Source organism: Dryobates pubescens, chromosome 9 (assembly GCF_014839835.1).
Source record: "Dryobates pubescens isolate bDryPub1 chromosome 9, bDryPub1.pri, whole genome shotgun sequence".
Taxonomy (NCBI): domain Eukaryota; kingdom Metazoa; phylum Chordata; class Aves; order Piciformes; family Picidae; genus Dryobates; species Dryobates pubescens.
Window position 1 is genome coordinate 41,258,617 of NC_071620.1, and position 26,708 is coordinate 41,285,324.

A 26,708-nucleotide genomic window follows, 5' to 3' on the forward strand; every position below is an offset into this window, starting at 1 on the left:
AAGCTCACACTGCCTGCTCGTGTCCAGATTCTCCTCCATCAGCACCCCCAAATCCTTTCCCACAGGGCTGCTTTCTAACACCTCATCCCCCAGCCTGTATTGATAGCGAGGATAAACATTCTGTGGTTCTGTGATTCTGTGATTTTATATCATGAAAATTCAAATTCATTTGCAAGAAGAAGAAGATTTTAAAAAATGCATATTCCAAATGCAAAATTCTGTCCCAAATGAATAGAATAGAATAGAATAGAATAGAATTAACCAGGTTGGAAAAGACCTTTGAGATCATCAAGTCCAACCTCTCACCCAACACCATCTAATCAACTCAACCATGGCACCAAGTACCCCATCAAGTCTCTTCCTAAACACCTCCAGCCTAAACCTCCCCTGGCACAGCTTGAGACTGTGTCCTCTTGTTCTGGTGCTGGCTGCCTGGGAGAAGAGACCAACCCCCTCCTGGCTACAACATCCCTTCAGAGAGTCGTAGAGAGAAGAAGGTCTCCCCTGAGCCTCCTCTTCTGCAGGCAAAGCAACCCCAGCTCCCTCAGCCTCTCCTCAGACCTCTCCCCAGCTTTGTTCCCCTTCTCTGGACACCTTCCAGCATCTCAACATCTTTCCTAACTTGAGTGGCCCAGAACCAGACACAGGACTCAAGGTGTGGCTTAAGCAGTGCTGAGCACAGGCCAGAATGACTTCCCTGCTCCATCTGGCTACATTGTTCCTGATGCAGGCCTTCTTGGCCACCTGGGCACACTGCTGGCTCATATTCAGCCTGCTGTCAATTAGTACCTCCAGGTCCTTGTCTGTTAACCCCAGTAGGATTCCTATGAATCAAAACTTATCTAACAAACACCTTTCCTTTCTTGCATAAGGCTTTTGTTGAAGGCATTAATAGCACACTGAGCCTCATCTTCTGAGTTCATCTGTGCAGAAAGAGAAGTGGATCCTCTGGACAGCTGGGGGCTAGCAAAGGGGAAGGAAGGGTTGTACTAATCATGAAGTAACAACAAAAAATCAGATTTGCAGACAATTCTGTGCAGATAATAAGAGCAGATAAAATCAGAGTGAGCTGGAAAAGGAGAGGGTGAAAGGTTTTTATTTTTGCTGGCAGCAAAGTTTTCAGATTAAGAAGTATTTTACTCAGGTTGTGTTTTAAATTGTCCATATACAGTGCAGGAGGATGAAACAGAAGAGAAAGGATATATTAACTTCACTCTCTGGGTTATGGTGATGCTTACATGCAATTTCCATGAGTTACTGCTGTGATCACTAAGCTGTTGGTATTCCTATTGCACTAAGACCTTGGCCTTCAGGAAACAGAATCCTTGCAATTTACTCCAATGCTTCTCTCCATCCCCCAGGTCCTTCACAGAAGAGGAATATAACATTTGAACCATTTGTTCTGGTGAATTATTAGAGGAGTGGAGGCTAACAGCACCTCTGTAAACAATGAGGACTCCCTGCTTCTCGTCAGTGTTGCTCTGGAGCTGTATATTCCATGCAGTTCACATGGTTCCAGCCCCCAAAAGGACTAACAAGCACTCACAAGGTGAAAGGGTGAGAGGGTTGTCGGAGCATGAGGGAAAAGCACTGCGCCGCACCAAGCGTGGCTGGATGTGGAATCAATTTTTCTTGCTGGAGGAGTACACAGGTCCAGACACTCAATATGTGGGCAAGGTAAGCCTTGTGTTTCAAGCATTCTTCACAGGTGATGCATCTGACACCCTGGGTATTTTCTCTCCTTCTCCATAACTGTTTTTCTTTTCATGCAGCTGTGGTACCAGATTCTGATTTCAGTAAGACAATGCATGTCATGGACCAGATCATAGAATCAGTCAAGGTTGGAAGGGACCACAAGGATCATCTAGTTCCAACCCCCCTGCCATGGGCAGGGACAGCCCACACGACATCAGGCTGCCCAGAGCCTCATCCAGCCTGGCCTTAAACACCTCCAGGGACGGGGCCTCAACCACCTCCCTGGACAACCCATTCCAGGGCTTCACCACTCTCATGGGGAAGAACTTCCTCCTCATGTCCAGCCTGAATCTCCCCACCTCCAGCTTCATTCCATTAATGAGATGAGATTCCAGATGAGGCTTCCCTGGTTGTTCAGTTATGGAAGAAATTAAGTAGGTTAGTGAAAGAATAAAGAAAAAAGAAGAAACTGTTCATAGAATCATAGAACTGTCAGGGTTGAAAGGGACCTCAAGGATCAGCCAGTCCCAACCCCCTGCCATGGGCAGGGATACCTCACACTCAAGCATGTTGCTCAAAGACACATCCAGCCTGGCCTTAAAGATATTGAGGTATGAAGCTTCTAGCACCTCCCTGGGCAACCTGTGCCAGTCTCTCACCACCCTCATGGGGAACAACTTCTTAACATCCAACCTGAATCTACCCATTGCTATTTTTGCTCTATCCCCCTAATCCACTACCCAACATCCTGAAAAGTCCCTCCCCAGCTTTCTTGGAGCCCCCTTCAGATACCAGAAGGCTACAATAAGGTCTCCTCAGAGCCTTCTCTTCTGCAGACTGAACAGTCCCAACGCTCTCAGTCTGTCTCCATAGGATAGTTCAGACTAATGTTTTCCAATGTCTTATTGTGTATTGGAGACTTGATAGGGTGCTTGGTGTCACAGTATCACAGTATAACTAAGGTTGGAAGAGACCTCGAGGATCATCGAGTCCAACCTGTCACCACAGACCTCATGACTAGACCATGGCACCAAGTGCCACATCCAATCCCCTCTTGAACACCTCCAGGGATGATGACTCCACCACCTCCCCGGGCAGCACATTCCAATGGTGAACGACTTGCTCAGTGAAGAACTTTCTCCTCACCTCGAGTCTAAACCTCCCCTGGCACAGCTTGAGACTGTGTCCCCTTGTTCTGGTGCAGGTTGCCTGGGAGAAGAGACCAACTCCTTCCTGGCTACAACCTCCTTTCAGGTAGTTGTAGAAGGCAATGAGGTCTCCCCTGAGCCTCCTCTTCTCCAGGCTAAACAACCCCAGCTCCCTCAGCCTCTCCTCACAGGGCTGTGCTCAAGACCCCTCCCCAGCCTTGTTGCCCTTCTCTGGACACGTTCAAGTGTCTCAATGTCCTTCTTAAACTGAGGGGCCCAGAACTGGACACAGGACTCAAGGTGTGGCCTAACCAATGCAGAGTATAGGGGCACAATGTCTTCCCTGCTCCTGCTGGCCACACTATTCCTAATGCTGGCCAGGCATGGTGCCATGGTTTAGTTGTTTAGGTGGGTTGGACTGGTTGATAGGTTGGACGTGATGATCTTGAAGGTATCTTCCAACCTGGTCTGGTCTATTCTATTCTATTCTATTCTATTCTATTCTATTCTATTCTATTCTATTCTTCTATTCTATGTTAGCACTGCACCAATTCCACAAACTATAGACAAGGGAACAGAGAAGTTATGATTCACCTCTCTTTACTAAAACAAAAGTCAAAGAAGCCAAACATAGTAACTCTGAACTCGGCTCTGACCTCCTTTTCCCAACACTACACCCAGGTAATTGTGCGTTCAGTGAAATTAGTTCTGTCTAGAAGTACAGGAAATGAGAGCAAATTATCCTGTTGCTAGATCTGCTTGGCAGCATGTAAAATAGAAAGGGTTCTTGTAGACAAAGGGAAGTTCAAACCAGAGGGAACTAACAGCTTAAAGAGATTTCTAAGTGAAAAAAAATAATAATAATTGCTTGGAAGTATTTTTTGAGTAAACTTGCAATAAAGGCATACAATAAGGCACACACTAATAGAGAGTGGCCTTGAGAGCAGCCCTGAAGAAAAGGACATGGGGGTGCTGATGGAGAAGCTCAACAGGAGCCAGCAGTGAGCACCCAGAAAGCCAACCATGTCCTGGGTTGCAGCAAGAGAAGCAGAGCCAGCAGGTCGAAACAGGGGATTCTCCCCCTCTCCTCCGCTCTGCTGAGACCTCTCCTGGAGTACTGCATCCAGTTCTGGAGCCCCTATTGCAGGAAGGATCTGGAGGTGCTGGAAGGTGTCCAGAGAATGGCTGTGAGGATGAGCAGAGGGCTGGAGCTGCTCTGCTCTGAAGACAGACTGAGAGAGCAGGGGCTGTTCAGTCTGGAGAAGCGAAGGCTCTGGGGAGACCTAATTGTGGCCTTCCAGTATCTGAAGGGGGCTGCAAGAAAGCTGGGGAGGGACTTTTTAGGGTGTCAGGGAGGGATAGAACTGGGGGGGATGGAACAAAACTAGAAATGGGTAGATTGAGATTGGATGTGAGGAAGAAGTTGTTCCCCATGAGGGTGGTGAGAGCCTGGCACAGGTTGCCCAGGGAGGTGGTGGAAGCCTCCTGCCTGGAGGTGTTTGCAGCCAGGCTGGAGGTGGCTGTGAGCAACCTGCTGTGGTGTGAGGTGTCCCTGCCCATGGCAGGGGGGTTGGAACTGGCTGAGCCTTGAGGTCCCTTCCAGCTCTAACAATTTTGTGATTCTTTGATCTCTATAGCTGTAGTAGTTCTACCTAGAGTCACAGAAATATTGTATCTTATTTATTTTATTTTATGTTATTTTTATCTTATTTTATCTTATTTTATTTTATTTTAGCTTGTTTTATGTTATTTTATTTTATGTTATTTTCATTTTATTTTATCTTATTTTATCTTATTTTATTTTATTTTATCTTATTTTATTTTATGTTATTTTCATTTTATTTTATCTTATTTTATCTTATTTTATTTTATTTTATCTTATTTTATTTTATGTTATTTTCATTTTATTTTATCTTATTTTATCTTATTTTATTTTATGTTAGTTTCATTTTATTTTATCTTATTTTATTTTATTTTATTTTATTTTTATTTTATTTTATTTTATTTTATTTTATCTTATTTTATCTTATTTTATTTTATTTTATGTTAGTTTCATTTTATTTTATCTTATTTTATCTTATTTTATTTTATTTTATTTTACTTTATGTTATTTTTATTTTATTTTATCTTACTTTATTTTATTTTATTTTATTTTATTTTATTTCTATTTTATTTTGTCTTATTTTAAATAGAAAGCTGCCATGGAGGAGAAGTCAGTATGAAACAGAAGAGTTAATTCCTGTTCAAGCCCCGTTGCTATAGATGAATGGACTCTGAACCATCTCTGCCATTCCAGATCTCAGATAAATTAAGCTTACATCAAGACTGTCATCACCACCTCTGCTTCACACAAGCAGTGCCTCCGTGGTGCATTGCAACAGATGCAAACTTTCTCTGCAGTTATTCCCAACTTAGTGAAAGCCTTTGGACCTCATCACCACAGAGCTAAGTCTAAAGGAGGCAAACAAATGGGTCTGCAGCAGTTGGATCTGGGATGATTATCAGTTCCTTACAACTCAGATAACATGCTGACATTTATTTTTTTTTCACATTTCACTGCAAAATTTTGTTGAGAAGCTCTGACAGAGAGGTCAGCATTGCAGATGGGAGTCACCCCAAACACTACCCTGGGCTCCAAAGAGATGGAGTTGTACTGAAGCAACAAACTCCATGTGGTTGTGTTAATTTTAGAGCTGTTTAGTGACATGACAAAATGCTCACAGTTGCATCCTCAGCCACAGGGACCTGGAGGTGCTCATGGACAAGCAGCTGAAGAGGAGCCAGCAGTGTGCCCAGGTGGCCAAGACAGCCAAAGGCATCCTGGCTGGGATTAGAAAAGCTGTGTCCAGCAGGAGCAGGGAGGGGATTGTCCCCTGGCACTCAGCTCTGGTGAAGTCACACCTTGAGTATTGTGCTCAGCTTTGGGTACCTGAACACTAGAGAGATGTGGAGGTGCTGGAGCCAGGGTAAAGGAGGGCAACAGAGATGACGAAAGGCCTGGAGAATAAATCTGATGAAGAGAGACTGAAGAAGCTGAGGATAGTTAGTTTGGGAAAGAGGAGGCTGAGGGGAGACCTCATTGCTCTCTACAACTATCTGAAAGGAGGTTGTGGAGAGGTTGGTGCTGGTCTCTTCTCACAGGAAATTAGTGATAGAACAAGAGAGAATGGCCTCAAGCTGCCACTGGGTAGGTTTAGACTGGACAGTAGGAAAAAGTTTTTCCCATCAAGAGTGGTCAGGGATTGGAATATGCTGCCCAGGGGTGTGGTGGAGCAACCAAGCCTGGTTTCAAGGTGGTTCAAATGTGGTGCCTGGGGCTCTGGTTTAGAGGTGAACTTTGTAGGATAGGGTTATCAGTTGGACTTGGTGATCCTGAGGGTCTTTTCCAACCTGAATGTTTCTGTGATTCTGGAATATAAAACCACAGTAAATCCATCTGAGTTAGCTCAGATTATATGGCATGCAGCACCAACAGGGAGCTACCACAGCAAGAAGTGAACTAAGGGACTTCCTTTGTTTGTTTTGGTTTGGTTTTGTGTTTGGTTTGGGGTTATTTAATTATTTTTTAAAGAAAAAGCAGCCACTTTTTTAGACCAAAGTTACTCTGAGAAAGGCTTACATCTCAGGCTCAGTATTCTCCTGCTCCAAGCAATGGTAATTAGCAAACTGCTACGTGTGAAGAGAGAGCACTTTCATTCCAACCCATGGGGATTAGTTCATAGCAAGTATTCTTATCCAGTCCCTCTTTAATATGTGTGTGCACAGGCAGACCTATTACTGCTGTGGAATAATAAATGCTGTACTAATATTTAAACAAACTGAACTACCAAACTGTATCAGAAGGCAGACTTCTAAAGGATCACTGCCATAATACTGTAAAAAGTTTACACACTCTAGTTCAACATTCACATTTCAGCCTGCCAGGTCACTGGGCTTTGCTTTTGTTTCCTCTGTTGATGGTTTGTTTTGCCTTCAGTGCAATTGCCTTGAGTGTCCCAGCAGGGAGCTGGGGTTGCTTAGCCTGGAGAAGAGGAGGCTCAGGGGAGACCTTCTTGCTCTCTGCAACTCCCTGAAGGGAGGTTGTAGCCAGGTGTGGGTTGGTCTCTTCTCCCAGACAACCAGCACCAGAACAAGAGGACACAGTCTCAAGCTGTGCTAGGGGAGGTTTAGGCTGGATGTTAGGAAGAAATTCTACACACAGAGAGTGATTGCCCATTAGAATATGCTGCCCAGGGAGGTGGTGGAGTCACCATCACTGGAGGTGTTTAGGAGGAGACTTGATAGGGTGCTTGGTGCCATGGTTTAGTTGATTAGGTGGTGTTGGATAATAGGTTGGATGTGATGATCTTGAAGGTATCTTCCAACTTATTCTATTCTATTCTATTCTATTCTATTCTATTCTATTCTATTCTATTCTATTCTATTCTATTCTATTCTATTCCATTCCATTCCATTCCATTCCATTCCATTCCATTCCATTCCATTCCATTCCATTCCAAGCTATTCTATTCTGTTATTGGCGGTGGGGTAGGACCACTTGGCATGCCATAAAGGGGTAACATTTATTCATTAAGAAGGCTGAGAGAGTTATCCTGTGACAACTCCTTAGCCTGAAGAAGAGGAGGTTCAGGCTGGATGTTAGGAAGAAATTCTTCCCAGAAAGAGAGATTGGCCATTGGAATGTACTGCCCAGGCAGGTGGTGGAGTCACCAACACTGGAAGTGTTTAAAAAGAGCCTGGATGAGGCACTTGTTGCCATGGTTTAGATGATGAGATGGTGTTGGTTGCTAGGTTGGACTCAATGATCTCTGAGGTCTTTCCCAATCTGGTTAATTCTCTATTCTTGACCATAGATTAATGAACTACAGAACTTAGCCCAGAGTGTTTGTGTGGCCACAGCAAACATCTGACCATAGCTCTGTGTTTCTATAGCTGATAAGAGATCACAGGTTCTTCTTTTGTTTGATATTCAGCAGAGTGCTAAATTGAACGATTCCATTGGCTAAACTAACAGATTTTTCACTTTCTAGAAGGCTGCAACATGTAATGATTGCTGCAGTAGGCAGGATTTGATGTATCAGGCACGTACAGGAAGACTAGCTGTTCATGACAGTTGCTTGTTGACAGCTCCTCTGTTTCTCTTCAGGGTGACTATTCATAAACCTTCCTCTGACAGACAAGATGTTGCACAATACCACCCTCTGATGCAGTCAAATTGCCCTTTCTAAGCCACGTATTGATTTGTTCTGATGGGTTTTGCACTCTTTTCATCACCAGACTGGCAGGTACCATTAAGCCAGAATATACTCCAAACACTCCCTCCCTTCAGAGCCGCTCCCATAATGTGATCAATGCAATAAATATACAACAACATGAAAGGAATCTGGTGGAATACATTTCCCCCCCCCCCCACCATCCTCCCACCTTTTCATGCACGATAAATGATTGCCTGATAACAGATAATGATAGGTCTGAAGATTGCCACCAGTCTAATCTCTTCCTACAGACTCCAAGCTTCAAGGCAGAGAAATGCCAGCCTGGGAAGTTGTAATGGGAAGATAGGACTCCTCTATGAATAACAAGTACCTACTGTGGCAGGTTCCTCAGCCAGACAGCTCTTTGAGGCAGACTTTCTTGGGTCTTTATTTTTTTGCATAAGGGCTTTTAAGCTTTGAAAAGCCAGTTTGTCTTCAAATGGAAAATGATATTTTAAATGGCAACTGGAAGATACCACTGGATACAGGAGGGAACTCCATTCTCTGTGCCCACTTTCTTCTTTAAACCAGATGGCTTTATTTCAAGCCTTGCTTTTCATGAGCTTGTCAACACCCTCAGTCCCTGCAAAGTCCACAGAAGCCTCTACTATGGAGTTCCAAGACCTGTTGACCTTGGATGTGGCATTTGAAGCCATGGTTTAGTTAGTCATGAGGTGTTAGGTATTAGGGAATAGGTTGGACTTGATGACCTCTGAGGTCTTTTCCAACATGGTTGATTCTATGACCTGGCCCACCACTCCCTGAGTGCTCTGAACACACCCAGAAGTTCTTTGGGGAAAAGGGAGCTGTGGCTAAGCAAAGCAAACATCATCATGAGCAATAAACTAGACTCCAAACAGGAACTTTTTCTGAGGGAGGGTAATTGTTTCCACTCTTGAGAGGAGAACCATGCAGGGAGAAAGTGGAAAGGGAAAAGGGGTGTGAGGCACTGGCACAGGTTGCTGAGGGAGGTGGTAGAAGCCTCATCCTTGGAAGTTTTGAAGGCCAGGCTGGATGTGGCTGTGAGCAACCTGCTGTAGTGTGAGGTGTCCCTGCCCATGGCAAGGGGGTTGGAACTGGATGATCCTTGAGGTCCCTTCCAACCCTAACAATTCTATGATAAGGAAATTACTAGTATTTTGCCTTTATTGGATTGTTTCCTATTGGCCTTAAAAGTAGCTGGGCAATGTTTAAGCTTCCTGGATTTGTGCTGTGGATGAAGTTGTCAGTTGTGTTCAATTCTCACAAATTATCTTTCAAATCCTCCTTTTTTTTCCCCATGAAGCACAAAGGCCTTGGAGAGATGCAGAGTTGACAGCTTTCTGCTTTTTTTTGTCTTGGAAATCATTGGATGCTTGAGAGCCTGTCTCAGGAAAGCAGTGGGGAAGACAAAAAGCAGAAGGGAAAAGGGGAAAATACAGGCAAATAAAAGGAATGGAAAGAGTTTGGAATAAACATTTTGAGGGGTTTCTCATGTCTTATGCCTTTGGGTTTGTTCTTGGTTTGTGTGTTGGCTTTGTGCTTGTTTTGAACAGGCAGTTGAGCTGATTTAACATTTGAATTTGAAAGAAAGAAAAAACCAACAACCAACACACCACACAGAGTCCTTGAAACCTAAACAGACAAAGACCAAAAGAGATAATCTGTACTATCCTCCTGCCTTCAGGTGGGATCAGAGTGAACTTTGTGGCAAATGTTTGTTTAGTTTAGCACGAAAACCCTCCAGTCTCAAGCTAATCCTGTCTCTCTGGGTGATCTTTACCTAGTGCTTTACTGTATTGACTGCATTTAAAACCCAAACCTTTTCCTGACATTGAATGTTAATCAACCTTATGACAACATGAACCCAACTTCTTGCCCTGAACATGACAAGAAACTGAGCCTCTTTTCTTTAGCAGCCTTTTATGCAGCTGAAGAAACAGAAGCTGTCAGTTCTCGTGACAGCTGCTCTGTCTGTGCCAGACTATGTCAGCTCACTCTTGTTATTCGTGTGTTTGAAGTCCCTGATCATTGCAATAGTTCTCAGACATTATCATAGAATTCTTAGAGTTGGAAGGGATCTCAAGGATCATCTAGTTCCAACCACCTTGCCATGGGCAGGGACACCTCACACTACAGCAGGTTGCTCACAGCCACCTCCAGCCTGGCTGCAAACACCTCCAGGGATGAGGCATCCAACACCTCCTTGGGCAACCTGTGCCAGGCTCTCACCACCCTCATGGGGAACAACTTCTTCCTAACATCCAATCTCAATCTACCTATTTCTAGTTTTGCTCCATTCCCCCTGGTCCTATCCCTACCTGACACCCCAAAAAGTCCCTTCCCAGCATTCTTGTAGCCCCCCTCAGATACTGGAAGGCCACAAGAAGGTCTCCTCAGAGCCTTCTCTTCTCCAGACTGAACAGCTCCAACTCTCTCAGTCTGTCCTCATAGGAGAGGAGCTCCAGCCCTCTAATCATCTTTGTAGCCCTTCACTGGGCCACACTGTTGTGTTTTGAAACACGATGTCCAAACTGGATTGCACAATTCCACCTTGAGCCTATCATTCACAGGCTCACAGGGTGTTAGGGGTTGAAGGGACCTCTGGAGATCCTTGAGTCCAAACCCCCTTCCAGAGCAGGACCATAGAATCTAGTGCAGGTCACGCAGGAATGCATCCAGATGGGTCTGCAAAGTCTGCAGAGAAGCCTCCACAACCTCTCTGGAGAGTTTTTTTCCAGTGCTCTGTGACCCTTAGAATAAAGAATTTCTTCCTATTGTTTCCATGGAACTTCCTGTGCTGTAGTTTGCATCCATTGCTCCGTGCCCTATCCCAGGGCACAAGTGAGCAGAGCCTCTCCCTTGCTTCCTGACACCCAGCCCTCATGTATCTATAGACAGTTATTAAATCTCCTCATCATTGTGATGTAACACACCAGGTACATCACATTTAAAATGTTTATACTTGGATATGTCCTATATTTGACATTTCAGTTGAAACTACATTAGGTTGCCAAAAATCAGCTGCGATGCTTCCTGCAGAAGAAAACATTGTCCCAGTGTATCTGGTAGAGGCAGCATTTATCCTGCATCATTCCCTTCCCTGAGCCCCCAACCTTCTTTTTGAAGCTGAAAATGAAATGTTTTGAGAGGACATTTTTATTGTTTTCTGATACCAAGAAATTTTGCTTCCATTAGTATTTTTTTTTCCACAAGTTTTCCATTAGAGGCCTTCAGAAAATAAGTCCTCTTTAAACAAGTCAATCATATATTTCTGTGTGCATTGTCTCAAGTGAATGGCAGCAGGGTTGTGTAAATGAGGCTGGGGAGAGGTCTCAAGCACAAGCCCTGTGAGGAGAGGCTGAGGGAGATGGGATTGTTTAGCCTGGAGAAGAGGAGGCTCAGGGGAGACCTTATTGCTGTCTACAACTCCCTGAAGGGAAGCTGCAGCCAGGAAGGGGTTGGTCTCTTCTCCTAGGCAACGAGCACCAGAACAAGAGGACACAGCCTGGATGTGAGGAAGAAATTCTTCCCAGAAAGAGAGATTGGCCATTGGAATGTGCTGCCCAAGGAGGTGGTAGAGTCACTATCGCTGGAGGTGTTTAAGAAAAGCTTGGATGAGGCGCTTGGTGCCATGGTTTAGTTGATGAGATTGTGTTGGGTGATAGGTTGGACTTGATGATCTCTGAGGTCTTTTCCAACCTGATTACTTCTGCATTCTGTATTTGTAGTTGTCATATCTGTATCTGGAGACAGGGATAGTGCAGTGCAGAGCTACAAAAATGATGAAGGAAGGGGAACATCTTCCTTATGAGGAAAGACTTTTGAGCACAAGCCCTATGAGGAGAGGCTGAGGAAGCTGGGATTGTTTAGCTTGGAGAAGAGGAGGCTCAGGGGTGACCTCATTGCCCTCTACAACTACCTGAAAGGTGGTTGTAGCCAGGAAGGGGTTTGTCTCTTCTCTCTAGAAACCAGCACCAGAACAAGAGGACACAGTCTCAAGCTGCACCAGGGGAAGTTTAGGCTGGAGGTGAGGAGAAAGTTCTTCACTGGGAGAGTCATTCGTCATTGGAATGTGCTGCCCAGGGAGATGGTGGAGTCACCATCCCTGGAGGTGTTCAAGAGGGGATTGGACGTGGTACTTGGTGCCATGGTCTAGTCATGAGGTCTATGGTGATAGGTTGGACTCAATGATCTTTGAGGTCTCTTCCAACCTTGGTGATACTGTGATAATGTGACTGAGGGAGCTGAGGGCTCTTTAGCTTGGAGAGGAGGAGCCTGAGGGGCGACCTCATGTTTATAATGCTGTAAAAAGTGGGTGCCAAGAGGCTGGGGCCAGGCTCTGCTGGGTGACAGCACAAGGGGCAGTGGTGGAAGGTGAGCCAGAGGAAGTTCCATGGAAACAGGAGGATACATTTTTCCCTGTGAAGGTGACAGAACCCTGGAGTAGGATGCCCAGGGGGTTTGTGGAGTCTCCCTCTCTGGAGATATTCCAACCCTACCTGGATGTGTTCCTGTGTGATCTGCCCTAGGTGATCCTGCTCTGGCAGGGGGGTTGGACTGGATAAGCTTTTGAGGTCCCTTTGAACCCCTAACATTCTGTGATTCTGTGACCTCTCCTGGCACTTTTTAACTTTTATTAACATATGCCTAGAGATCTGGGGGCTTGAAACTAGAGCAAATATCTGTTGGGAAAAAAAAATGTGCTAACTAAAGAATGCAATAATGTGTTAATTTATGAATGTTGGAACCAAAAAGGTTTTTCATGCCTTATTTTGGCCAGACTCTTTCTTCTTATATCTTTGATCTTTTCTTTCCTTATGCTGCTTTTTATTTTCTCCTCCTGTTTTGAGACATCATTATTTCTGCAGCAGTCATTCAAAGGCAAGGCAAAACTGGAGCTTTAAAAGGAGGAAGACAAAAGGAGGAGGTGTCACTAAATTTCCTTCATTTATTCAGTCTTAAATTACTGATTTTACTTTAAAAGCAGAGATTCTAATGAATGTATGTTATTGAATCTGCTTCAAAAGCTGTGTTTTAGCAGGTAGCACTGAGGTAATAGCTCATGTTAGGCAGAACATGATAAGAATATCAAGAACCAGATATCAGGAAGAAATTCTTTACAGTAAGGGTGGTGAGACACTGCCAACAGGTTGTCCAAGGAGGCTGTGGGTGTCCCCTCGCTGGAGGTGTTCAAGGTTAGGCTGGATGAAACCTGGAGCAGCCTGGCCTAGTGTCTCAGTCCGGAGAGGGAAAGAGCCTCAGTTCTTTTGAATATTACCATGTTGTGAAATTAGAGGCACAAACGGGGCCAAAATATCAACAGCTAGGCTATTGATTACATAAATAAAATGGAAATGAGAAGGGGAGAGGGAGAAGATAGAGAGGGAGAGAGAGAAGAGAGGGAGAGAGAGAAGAGAGAGAGAAGAGGAAAGGATTTATATTACCACACCCCTCACCCCCCCCAAGGCAGTTTGAGTCTGTGGAGGAAAGGTGCTGCAGGAGATGCTGGGTTTGTAGAGAAAGGGTGCTGAGGCTTTGGCTGGAGAAAAGATGTGGTCCTCTGGGCAGCCTCTTCAGCTCCATGAGTTGCAGCAGGCGGGACTTAGACATGGAGAGAGGGTTCAGTCTGCTTCTCCCAGGCTCCACGGCCTCTCTTCCCTGGAGCAGCATTGTCCCGGGCTTTTCCTTCCTCCTCAGCGGCATGCTCCTTCTTCTGTGGTTTTCTTCTTCTAAGCCAGTAGTTGCTCAAGTCTTTTATACAGTTTTTAGTCCTTAGGTATGTGTCCAAGCATTGTCCCTCAGGAATTCAGGGACCAGGAAATCCTCCTTAGGTAAATATCCAGGTATCGTTCCCCAGGAAATCTTTCTGTGCATTTCTGTGTGTTTGGGCAGGGGACTAGATGGGGAGGGCCTCCACCTTCCCCTTCTCCACCTACCTGCCCACACACTCATTACACATCAGGAAACAGGTGGTGAGTCCATTGTCTCACCATCCTCCCTTCCTGGGGGTATCTGATAGCTGGAAATGATCTTGTCCTGAAGGCGTGGTGGCTGGGTCCTTGGGCCATTGTAGGCCAGCGGCAGTCCAGTGTTATCACAACGCAGTCGCAAGGTGATTTGCATCCAGGATTGGTAGACAGGATTCCTACATGATCTTTGCACCTTCCTTCCAGTGGCTCTGCCCAACAACATGTTGTCTGGGCAAGCAGCAAGTGATTTTATCTTTGTTGAGTCACACAAGGAGGGACAAGCTTTAGTCTCCCACACCTAGTGCAAGGTGCCCTTGACAATGGCAGGGGACTTGAAACTAGATGATCTTCAAGGTCCCTTTCAACCCAAGCCATTGTATGGCTCCAAGAAGAGGAGACTCAGGGGTGACCTTATTACTCTCTACAACTACCTGAAGGGAGGTTGTAGACAGACGGATGTTGGTCTCTTCTCCCAGGCAAGCAGTACCAGAACAAGAGGACACAGTCTCAGGCTGCGCCAGGGGAGGTTCAGGCTGGATGTTATAAAAAAGTTCTATACAGAAAGAGTGATTGCACATTGGAATGGGCTGCCTGGGGAGGTGGTGGAGTCGCCATCATTGGAGGTTTTTAGGAGAAGACTTGACGGGGTGCTTGGTGCCGTGGGTTAGTTGTTTGGGCGGTGTTGGATTGGTTGATGGGTTGGATGCGATGATCTTGAAGGTCTCTTCCAACCTGGTTTATTCTATGTATTCTATGTATTCTATGTATAATCTATGAAACTATCCAATAACCCATGAACTTATCCAATAACCCATGAACCCTAACCTTGCCCTAGTTGACTTACTCTTCTTAATGATGTCAGCAACATATGACTGCTTAAGATTTGGCTGAGTTCTTTTGGAAACTTATCATAGTGCTAAGTTAAAAGATGTCTAAGAAACATGCTGGGTTTAGCAGCCTTTAGGTGCTGTACAGAAGGCAGAGGTTCCTCAGAAGATATAAGTGGAGGGCTCTCATCAAACACTGAAAGGACAGGGTACTTGTGTCTTCTCTCATGGTAGCAGGTAGTTTTCAAGCTGACTCTGTAAGAGGAAAAGAGCAAATGCTCTAAATAATTAATCCTTATGGATTAATTGCAAGGAGTGCCTGAAGACACAAGTGATAAAGTCAGACTTCCCACATACTCTAAAGACAAGATTAAACTAAAACTGAGTACATAAAGAACACAATATTGCCTAATTAATTCCAAACTTGTATTTTGAGGCAAGGCAGAACATTATGCCTCAGGATGGAGAAGCTAAGGTTACCACAGAGTTTGGCACTGCAGTGTTGTCAAGAGCCATCTCTGTGGTCATTCATTTGGGCCATAAGTTTCTTCTTCTTCCCAAACTGCTTAGAGTATCATAGAATCAACCAGCTGGGAAAAGACCTCAGGGATCATCAAGTTCAACTTACTACCTAATACCTAAAACCTCCTGGCAACTAAACCATGGCTCCAAGTGCCACATCCAAGCCTTTTGTGAACACCTCCAGGGACGGGGACTCCACCACCTCCCTGGGCAGCACATCCCAGTGGCAAATTTTTCTCTGCTCCAGCTTAACCCTCCCCTGGCACAGCTTGAGACTGTGTCCTTTTCTTCTGGTGCTGCTTGCCTGGGAGAAGAGATCAATCCCCACCTGGATACAACCTCCCTTCAGGGAGTTGGAGAGAGCAAGAAGGTCTCCCCTGAGCCTCCTCTTCTCCAGGCTAAGCAACCCCAGCTCCCTCAGCCTCTCCTCACAGGGCTGTGCTCCAAACCCCTCCCCAGCCTTGTTGCCCTTCTCTGTGCACATTCAAGAGTCTCAATGTTCTTTTACATTGAGAAGCTCAGAACTAGGCACAGGACTCAAGGTGTGGCCTAACCAGTGCTGAGCACAGGGCAGAATGACTTCCCTGCTTCTGCTGGCCACACTGTTCCTGATGCAGGCCAGGATGCCATTGGCCTTCTTGGCCACCTGGGCACGCTGCTGGCTCATGTTCATCCTACTATCAACCACTACCGCCAGGTCCCTCTCTGCCTGGCTGCTCTCAGCCACTCTGTCCCCAGCCTGTAGCCCTGCATGGGGTTGTTGTGGCCAAAGTGCAGCACCTGACACTTGGACTTGTTAAATTCCACCCTGTTGGACTCTGCCCACCTGCCCAGCCTGTCAAGGTCCCTCTCCAGAGCTCTCCTACCTTCTAACAGTAGAAGCTAAGAATAGCCAAGGAAACATACTGAGAGGACATGGATGAACTGGTGTAAGACTAATGGAGGGAGGGCTTCACTGATACGATTTTCTGACCTCTCTTTGCTTTGCATATTAAGAGGGAGCCTACTCTGGACTTTTGTGGTGTACTGAAGGCAGCCAGCAGAGTACAGTGCAATAATATTTCCAGGCCTTAGTAAATTTTTCAGTCTGTATTTACAAGGAGATGCTTATCCAGTTCTCTTAAATAAAGGTTGGGAAAATAAACTCACACTTTGTATATATATATTACACCTTTAGCAGGCTGGAAGCCATGCACCAGGTTTACATGCAGCTGGATTTTTCATTTATCTTGCATCAGACTTTTTTTCAGCTCCTTCTTGTCACAATGTGAAGCCTACTCCCAAGCACCACTCAGATGAGATAAATTACTGCATCTGCCAGCTCTCACCTCTCAGATTAATCTGCTATGTGCAGGAAAGAAACAAAAAATCAAAGATGATGGAGCTGTTAGCTGCTTTCAGGTCTTCAAAGATATTTGGAAGGACCAGAGGGTGAGAGCAACCTCAGTAAACAACTGATATTTGGGCTTAGAGACTGAGATAGAGATAATCCCAAGGCTGCTTGGTTAGTGACTCCGTTGGCTGCCAACACTCTGATGTTAAAAATCATACAATCATAAATCTGTCAGGGCTGGAAGGGAACTCAAAGATCATCCAGTTCCAACCACCCCTGCCATGGGCATGGACACCTCACAGTAGATCAGGCTGCTCACAGCCACATCCAGCCTGGCCTTCAAAACCTCCAGGGATGAGGCTTCTACCACCTCCCTGGGCAAGCTGTGCCAGTCTCTCACCACCTTCATGGGGAACAACTTCTTCCTAACATCCAATCTCAATCTACCCATCTCTAGTTTTGCTCCATTCCCCCTGGTCCTATCCCTACCTGACACCCTAAAAAGTCCCTTCCCAGCTTTCTTGTAGCCCCCTTCAGATACTGGATGGCCACAAGAAGGTCTCCTTGGAGCCTTCTCCTCTAAATAGCCCGAACTCTCTAACTCTGTATCCACAGGTAGGGTGCTCCAGCCTTAAGACAACACCATATGAGGCAAAACAGTGTTCCCTTCAGGGAACACTGACATTGAGTGGGGTCTGAGCACAAGGCAGAAAACCCCCCATAGGGGCTAGACTGCCAACCCGGCCTTGGACATTCCAGCTGTCAAAGCTCCAGTTCCCCTGTGTCCCTACTGCTGGTCTAAACTAGGCTGAAGAGCTGAGTGGTGGGAGTGAGAGGTATGTGGATGTCATAAAATCAATAAGGCCTCATCTCTGGAGGTTTTTAAGGGCAGGCTGGATGTGGCTCTGAGCAACCTAATCTGGAGAGGAGAGGAGACTCAAGGAGACTTGAGGAGAGAAGACTCGAGGAGAGGAGACTTGAGGAGAGGAGACTCAGGGAGACTTGAGGAGAAGAGACTCAAGGAGAGGAGAGGAGACTCAAGAAGAGGAGACTCAAGGAGACTCGAGGAGAGGAGACTCGAGGACAGAAGAGAAGAGAAGAGAAGAGAAGAGAAGAGAAGAGAAGAGAAGAGAAGAGAAGAGAAGAGAAGAGAAGAGAAGAGAAGAGAAGAGAAGAGAAGAGAAGAGAAGAGAAGAGAAGAGAAGAGAAGAGAAGAGAAGAGAAGAGAAGAGAAGAGAAGGGAAGAGAAGGGAAGAGAAGGGAAGAGAAGGGAGAATTAACCAGGTTGGAAAGGACCTTTGAGATCATCAAGTCCAATCTATCACTCAACACCACCTAATCAACTAAACCATGGCACCAAGTGCCTCATCCAGTCTCCTCCTAAACACTTCCAGTGAGTGTGAGGTGTCCCTGCCCATGGCAGGGGGTTTGGAACTGGATGATCCTGGAGGTCCCTTCAAACCCTGACAATTCTATGATTCTATATTGAGAACAAATTTGATTCTAGTAAAAAAAGAAACCAAAGCAGCCCAGTTCTGATTTAAAACTTCTCTGCATCTTCAGTGAAATTAACACTACTATATCACACTGCTGGAACTGCTGCCATGACTGATGCAAGCTTTAGAAATGGGGCTTTTCTGATCCTTTTTAAGAAGCACATGTGATGAATAAACACTGTCAGATACCAGGAGATAGCAGAGCACTGAATTTTCCAGTACAACTGGGTCAGGTAGCTGACTGATAGGACTGACTTAACAAATGAAATGCAAAACATAGAAAGTATTTGCTCTCCTTGTCTCTCCACCCAGTAGTGCAGCATTTGCATTTCAAATGCTGAGATGGATGGCATTTTGCATCAATAATTTAAAGAAAGGGAGGAAAAACTGACTCCACCTTCTGTGTAACACAAGTGGCTAGAAGGGATAGCTATGAATAGCTAATTAAGGCCTGCATTAATTTGATATAAACAAATACTGTGGAGAAGAAAGTGGAGGTGAAGAGCAATTTGGTATGGAATCATGTATTTCTGTGTGCATTGTCTCAAGTGAATGGAAGCAGGGTTGTGTAAATGAGGCTGGTGAGAGGTCTCAAGCACAGGCCCTGTGAGGAGAGGATGAGGGAGCTGGGGTTGCTTAGCCTGGAGAAGAGGAGGCTCAGGGGAAACCTTCTTGCTGTCTACAACTACCTGAAGGGAGGCTGTAGCCAGGTGAGGATTGGTTTCTTCTCCCAGGCAACCTGGGATAGAACAAGAGGACACAGTCTCAAGCTGCACCAGGGTAGGTTTAGGCTGGATGTTAGGATGAAATTTTAGTTGTTTAGGTGGGTTGGATTGGTTGATGGGTTGGACACCATGATCTGAAGGTCTCTTCCAACCTGGTCTGGTCTATTCTATCCTATCCTATCCTATCCTATCCTATCCTATCCTATCCTATCCTATCCTATCCTATCCTAAATTCTTCCCAACAAGAGAGATTGGCCATTGGAATGTGCTGCCCAGGGATGTGGTGGAGTCACCATCACTGGAAGTGTTCAAAAAGGGATTGGAGGTGGCCCTCGGTGCCATGGTTTAGTAGTCATGAGGTGTTGGGTGACAGGTTGGACTTGATGATCTTTGAGGTCATTTCCAACCTTAATGATTTTATGATTCTATGAAAGCCAAATGAATAATAAAAGGTCTTTTAACTGTCTCTGTTAAGTTTTACAGCACAGGAAAATGCATTCCTCTCTGTACAGGCTAATAATTGCCAAGTGGATGAGGTCACAGTCTGATCCCCACCCATTCCATATGAAAACAATGGAGTAAATTATAATTCCATGCATAAAGGCATGAAGTGAAGGGCAAAACGTGACTGTATCCCAGAAGGAATCCTTTAGCCTTTCGAAAATCACTGTTCCTGGATGGAAACAAGAATGACCCATTCTGGTTTCATTCTCTCAGAAGCAATGCAATTAGCTGTCTTTGTTCTTCAGGTGGCTAAAGCTGGGGTAACTTCAAAGTGTGTGGAAAAAAAAAAGAAACCCAGAGTTTAAAAGAATTTTATGCTTCCAAGATGCTGTGAGGATATGTATATAACATTGAATAGAACATTGTTTTCTCCTCAGCAGAAAGACTTGTGGTGATCTCTGTGATGAGGGTAAAAGCTATAAGGAAAACCAAACATTTATGTTGAAGATGTCTTCCTCTGCGACCTGAGCTGCATTGCATGGTCCTGCTCTGGAGGAGGAGTTGATGATCTCTTTGGGTCCCTTCCAGCCTCTCACATCCTGTGCAACACTTTTGCCTTCTTCATCATAGAATCATATAATTTTCAGGGTTGGAAGGGACCACAAGGATCATCCAGTTCCAACCTGCAAAGGGCAGGGACACCTCACACTACAGCAGGTTGCTCAGAGCCAAACCTAAAGTGTCCTTAAAAGCTTCCAGGGATGGGGTTTCTACCACCTCCCTGGGCAACCTGTGCCAGTTTCTCACCACCATCATGGGGATCAACTTCTTCCTAACATCCAATTTGAATCTACCCATTTACAGTTTTGTTCCATTCCCCCTGGTCCTATCACTCCCTGACATCTTAAAAAGTCCCTCCCCAGCTTTCTTGAAGGTCCTCTTATGATACTGGAAGGCTACAATAAGGTCTACTCAGAGCCTTCTCTTCTCCACCACCTCCCTGGGCAGTCCATTCCAGTCTCTAATTCCCCTTTCCATCAGGAAGTGCTTCCTAACATCCAACCTAAACCTCCCCTGGCACGGCTTCAGGCCATGTCCTTCTGTCTTGTCACAAGTTGCCTGGGAGCAGAGCCTGACCCCCACCTTACTGCAACTTCCATTCAGGTAGTTGTAGAATGTGAGAAGGTCTCCCCTGAGCCTCCTCAGGCTGAGGGAGCTGGGGTTGCTTAGCCTAGAGAAGAGGAGGCTCAGGGGAGACCTTATTGCTGTCTACAGCTACCTGAAGGGTGGTGGTAGACAGGAGGGGGTTGGTCTCTTCTACCAGGCAACCAGCACCAGAACAAGAGGACACAGTCTCAAGCTGCACCAGGGGAAGTTTAGGCTGGAGATGAGGACAAAGTTCTTCACCAAGAGAGTTGTTAGCTGTTGGGATGTGCTGCCCAGGGAGGTGGTGGAGTCCCCATCCCTGGAGGTGTTCAAGAGGGGATTGGATGCGGCACTTGGTGCCATGGTTTAGTCATGAGGTCTTGGGTGACAGGTTGGACTTGATGATCTTTGAGGTCTTTTCCAACCTTGGTGATTCTGTGATTCCAGGCTGAACATCCCCAGCTCCCTCAGCCTCTCCTCATCAGACTTTCCCTCCAGTCTCTTCCCCAGTCTCATTGCTCTCCTCTGGACCTGCTCAGCACCTTAAGATCTGTCTTGCAGTGAGGAGCCCAGAGCTGACCCCTACCTTACTCCAACTTCCCTTCAGGTAGTTGTAGGGTGTGATTTCAGCAAAGGATTTAGATAGTCAGTAGGAAGGATTCCTGTTCCCCAAATAAGAAATTATGGTGGGTTTTTTTCTTATACAGTTAATAGAAGATTAGCTTTGAGGCACAGACTTTTGTCTGCTGAGCCAGATGCAAACACTTTGACTATCCATGTTGTTAAACCAAAATTAGTTTAAGTAATGTTTTATGCACCTCCTCCTGGGCTACTTTTCCATTAATGTTTGCTCTGAGGATGAAAATTAAAAGCAAACAAAAGCAGACAGCCAAACAAAAAAAAAAAACCCAAACACCACCACAACAACAAAACAACTCAAAAATAGCCCAAACCCCAAACCCACCAAAAACCCCAAACCAAATTAAACAACTAATGCAAAACTAAGTTACCAAAATCCCTCTTGAATAACTCCTGCCTTGTTTAATGTCTCCACATGAAAGTCACTTCATCTGATCAGCTTGCAGATTCAGCCACTAAATGAGACATACCCTTGATGAAGCAACACTGTTGGTCTCCAGGGCTGTTTGCTTGGTTTGGGTCTTATGCTTCGGCTTCCTGAGGCACTACCTCTCTTTCATGGTGTTTTCATCTGAAGCCCAAGGCAGATTTATCCTGGCTGTCCTCTAAACCACAGCCTTCATGCTTAATTAGACAGGCTTAATCAGCCTGTGGTTTATGAAGAACCCAAAGCTCATCTCAAGCCCTCTCCAGATGACAGTGCACTTAAGAAGTTCTGTTGTGTGAGGAAAATAATTGTTTTGCTAGCTATTACAGCCAGCACCTTGACTTTGCCATCATTACCGTGATGACCTTAGCTATTTAGAATCATAGAATCACAGAATTGGCAGGGTCTCAAGGATCAGCCAGTTCCAACATCCCCTGCCATGGGCAGGGACACCTCACACTACAGCAGGTTGCTCACAGCCACACCCAGCCTGGCCTGAAAAACCTCCAGGGATGAGGCTGCCACCACCTCCCTGGGCAACCTGTGCCAGGCTCTCACCACCCTCATGGGGAACAACTTCTTCCTAACAGCCAATCTCAATCTACCCACTTCTAGTTTTGTTCCATTCTCCCTGGTCCTATCACTCCCTGACACCCTCAAAAGTCCCTCCCCACCCTTCTTGCAGCCCCCTTCAGATACTGGAAGGCCACAATTAGGTCTCCCCAGAGCCTTCTCTTCTCCAGACTGAACAGCCCCAAATCCCTCAGTCTGTCCTCATAGCAGAGCAGCTCCAGCCCTCTACTCATCCTCGTGGCCCTTCTCTGGACACCTTCCAGCACCTCCAGATGCTTCCTGGAACAGAGGCTCCAGAACTGGACACAGTGTTCCAGGTGGGGTCTCAGCAGAGCAGAGCAGAGGGGGAGAATAGAATAGGATAGGATAGGATAGGATAGGATAGGATAGGATAGGATAGGATAGGATAGGATAGAATAGACCAGGCTGGAAGAGACCTTCAAGATCATCACATCCAACCTATCATCCAACACCACCTAATCAACTAACCCATGACACCAAGCACCCCATCAAGTCTCCTCCTGAACACCTCCAGGGATGGTGACTCCACCACCTCCTAGGGCAGCCCATTCCAATGGGCAATCACTCTCTCTGTGTAAAACTTCCTCCTAACCACCAGCCTAAACCTCCCCTGGTGCAGCCTGAGACTGTGTCCTCTTGTTCTGGTACTGGTTGCCTGGGAGAAGAGATCAACCTCTGCCTGTCTACAACCTCCCTTCAGGTAGTTGTAGAGAGCAATAAGGTCACCCCTGAGCTTCCTCTTCTCCAGGCTAAGCAACCCCAGCTCCTTTCCTTGGAACAGTAGCTTCACTACTGCCAATCAGCAGTAGCAAAGGATCTTTGTGTTCCATCGAGTCAAGCAATGACCTTGCCTGTCTTCCACCAGTGGTCTTTTGGAAGGTTACATTTAGCTAAATGTTTGAGGTGTTTAAAGAGGCACCATTTAAGAACCACATTCTGAAAGGAGCACTGAGGAATAATAACATATTTCTCCTTGTGAGGCATGTAGGGTATCCACTAAATATTTAGTTTCTCAGTTTGCAAAGCAGGATCTTAGGAGCAAATACACCTTTGAAATTTGTGATTTGAATACAGAACACAGAATTAGCCAGGCTGGAAAAGACCTTCAAGATCATCAAGTCCAACCTATCACCCAACACCATCTAAGCAACTCAACCATGGCACTAAATGCCTCATCCAGGCTCTTTTTAAACACTTCCAGTGATGGTGTCTCCACCTCCTCCCTGGGCAGCACATTCCAGTTGCCTCTTGTCATCTGTGACTTTCTGAGAAACACTATCTTGACCTATCTAAAAGTGTATGTAGATACACTTATATATGCACATACAATGGTGATGGATTTCCCACCTGCTGCAGGGATTGATTAAAGTGGCAAAGCCTAATGTTACAATATGATAATTTCTGACCCATGGAAATAATTGATGGCCATGGTCACTGTCTGTAAGCCTGTATCTCATGTTATGATACAGCCAAAGGACAGAGTCTGGCAAACCATAGAAAGGAAGATTGGTTCTTTACATCAGGCTGAAAACCAGCAACCCAGCTGTTGGTTTAAGAGAATGGAACAAGGAGAAAAACAGTGAAATTCTACGTGCCTGGCAACCCAATTCTTTGTGCAGAAGTAAGAATGCAACCACTTTTCCAGAAGTCTCTACAACCTAACATGGAATCAAAGAATCATAGAATTGTCAGGATAGGAAGGGACCTCAAGGATCAGCCAGTTCCAATCCCCCTGCCATGGGCAGGGACACCTCACACTACAGCAGGTTGCCCACAGCCACATCCAGCCTGGCCTTCAAAACCTCCAGGGATGAGGCTTCTACCACCTCCCTGGGCAACCTGTGCCACTCTCTCACCACCCTCATACTGATGAACTTCTTCCTAACATCCAATCTGAATCTACCCACTTCTAGTTTTGCTCCATTCCCCCCAGTCCTATCTCTCCCTGACACCCTCAAAAGTCCCTCCTCAGCTTTCCGGTAGCCCCCTTCAGATACTGGAAGGCCCCAGTTAGAGCACAGCATATGTAGAAGGCCATGGAAGTGAAAATAAACTCCAGGAAAACAAGATCTGTTTTACTAAACTGAAGAAATTCCATTCCATTCCATTCCATTCCATTCCATTCCATTCCATTCCATTCCATTCCATTTTATTCTATCCTATACTATCCTACCCTACCCTACCCTACCTTACCCTACCCTATCCTATCCTACCCTACCCTATCCTATCCTATCCTATCCTATCCTATCCTATCCTATCCTATCCTATCCTATCCTATCCTATCCTACCCTATCCTATGATTCTATATGCAAGGGATGAAAGCTCTCATTTCAGGACTCCTCCCTAGCTGCAGGGAGATGTACGTGGAGGGAATGAATTCCCCTGTACTGAGTTTGTATCAGCAGAACCAAATGGCTACTACAAATTCTGCTGAACCTTCCCTGCATGGAAACCAGGTTTACCCTCACCTACTAAGTCAAAATCAGCCCCTGCAGTGGATGCCAGCAGTGCTTTCCAGAGCATCATTCTCTGGAGAATTTGTAACAATAGACAGCTGAACACGAGAACCAGATGCTGGCAAATGGAAGATAAGAAAAGTAAATGTCATCTGCCGTGTTTAATAGGCAGTCACTCAGGTTGCCATCACACCCAGAGTTGGGGGCTGCTTAATTAAGAAGTTTGTGCTGATGTCACAAATTCAAGGCAGGTAAACAGGCTGCCAGTTGGCACGTACCGAAAACTTCCTGATTAAACACACAGGAGCAGAAAATTACAGCCAGGCAGGTACTGCGCTGCTGCAATCCACTCTGAAGGACTGCTGCAGCTACTAAGAAATCTTCAGCCTTTTTAATTAGCTAAGATGCTAATGAAGGAGGAAATGATGGAGCTGGTGGTGGCAGCCCCCTTTTAATTCCCGCAGAGGTCTGAAATCCAAGCACTGGCCCCAAATCCTACCTGCCACCAGCACTCTGTGAGGCATTAGGATCTGCTGGGATGCTTCTAGTTCTTATTTCAAGTACACTTCTTGCATTTTCTGGTAAAATTATTTTTTTGGAGCTTTTTTTCCCCACTCTTCATTTAGGAAAGGGTCACTTTGGACACACCTGAAGAGCTTATCACAGTCTCACAGTACGTTAGAGGTTGGAAGAGACCTCCAGAGATCATTGGGTCCAACCCCCCCTTGCCAAAGCAGGGTCACCCAGGGTAGTATTGCTTACTACTTATGGTTATTGCCTGCAAATTTGAGAAGACATAAGCAGATTTGAAAGAATCACACTAAATTTGACATTTACTGATGTTTTATTTATCAAATGAGAATCACAGATTTGTCAGGGTAGGAAGGGACCTCAAGGATCTTCCAGTTCCAACCCCCCTGCCATGGGCAGGGACACCTCACACTACAGCAGATTGCTCACAGCCACATCCAGCCTGGCCTGAAAAACCTCCAGGGAGGAGGCTTCCACCACCTCCCTGGGCAACCTGTGCCAGGCTCTCACCACCCTCATGGGGAACAACTTCCTAAAATCCAACCTGAATCTCCCCATTTCTAGTTTTGTTCTATTCCCCCCAGTCCTACCACTTCCTGACCCCCTCAAAAGTCCCTCCCCAGCTTTCTTGTATCCCCCTTCAGATACTGGAAGGCCACAATTAGGTCTCCTCAGAGCCTTCTCTTCTCCAGACTGAACAGCCCCAACTCCCTCAGTCTGTCCTCAGAGCAGAGCAGCTCCAGCCCTCTGCTCATCCTCATGGCCCTTCTCTGGACACCTTTCAGCATGTTCATTTCTTTCCTGTAACAGGGGCTCCAGAACTGGATGCAGTACACCAGATGGGGTCTCACCAGACGGGAGGCTCACCTCCCTCCCTTTGCTGATACCTTCTCCACTGTATATTGTAACAGCAGTTTTGAGAGAAATGATGAATTAGCATTGGATACACTAAGAATGCACAGCAAATAAATTGCTTCCCCAAAAACCAGGCAGTTCTGTGTTCTAACCACCATATGCTGATAAATATTTAGTGCTACACGAGGGTGAAGTGTAACTAAAGGAGCAAAGCACTTAATTTGGAGGGAATAGAATCATGTTGCAGAACTCTGAGATAATGTGGTGTTTGCCTATTCATTTGCTTGTTGGAAATTAGAGTAATAGGAACCCATGTAAATTCATGGCAAGGCTTCTTTTGAGAACATCAAGATCTCAATTATCACATCACATAAAAATTCAGTTTCACAGAACTGGATAGGGAGGCTTATTTGAGATGCAAACTTTTTCCTATGTAGGGGAAGAAAAAAGATTGGGAGAACATGTATAATTATGCCCACATTTGTAAGATGTACATGGCTTCAGAAACAGCTAATTGTCACTGCCATAACCAATGTCTTTGTCTCTAATGATCCTCAGCAAGTGTTGCATAGAGGTGAACTATAAAGTGGGGAAAAGTCAAACAAATCAAAAGACTCAGCAGTGCATCCTTTAAGCTTTTAGCCTGGAGAAGAGGAGGCTCAGG

The 26,708-nt window shown here is 45.6% G+C and overlaps 1 protein-coding gene across 1 annotated transcript in view; it reads left to right on the forward strand.

Moving 5' to 3' along the window:
• Window positions 1–26,708, forward strand: part of CDH9 (cadherin 9) — a 133,333-nt gene that overhangs the window by 38,377 nt on the left and 68,248 nt on the right. Inside the window, exon 2 of the mRNA XM_009907619.2 lies at window positions 1,362–1,677. Within this exon, the coding sequence (XP_009905921.2) occupies window positions 1,450–1,677 (228 nt within the window). The 5' untranslated portion in view covers window positions 1,362–1,449. The remainder of the gene's footprint in view (window positions 1–1,361; window positions 1,678–26,708) is intronic.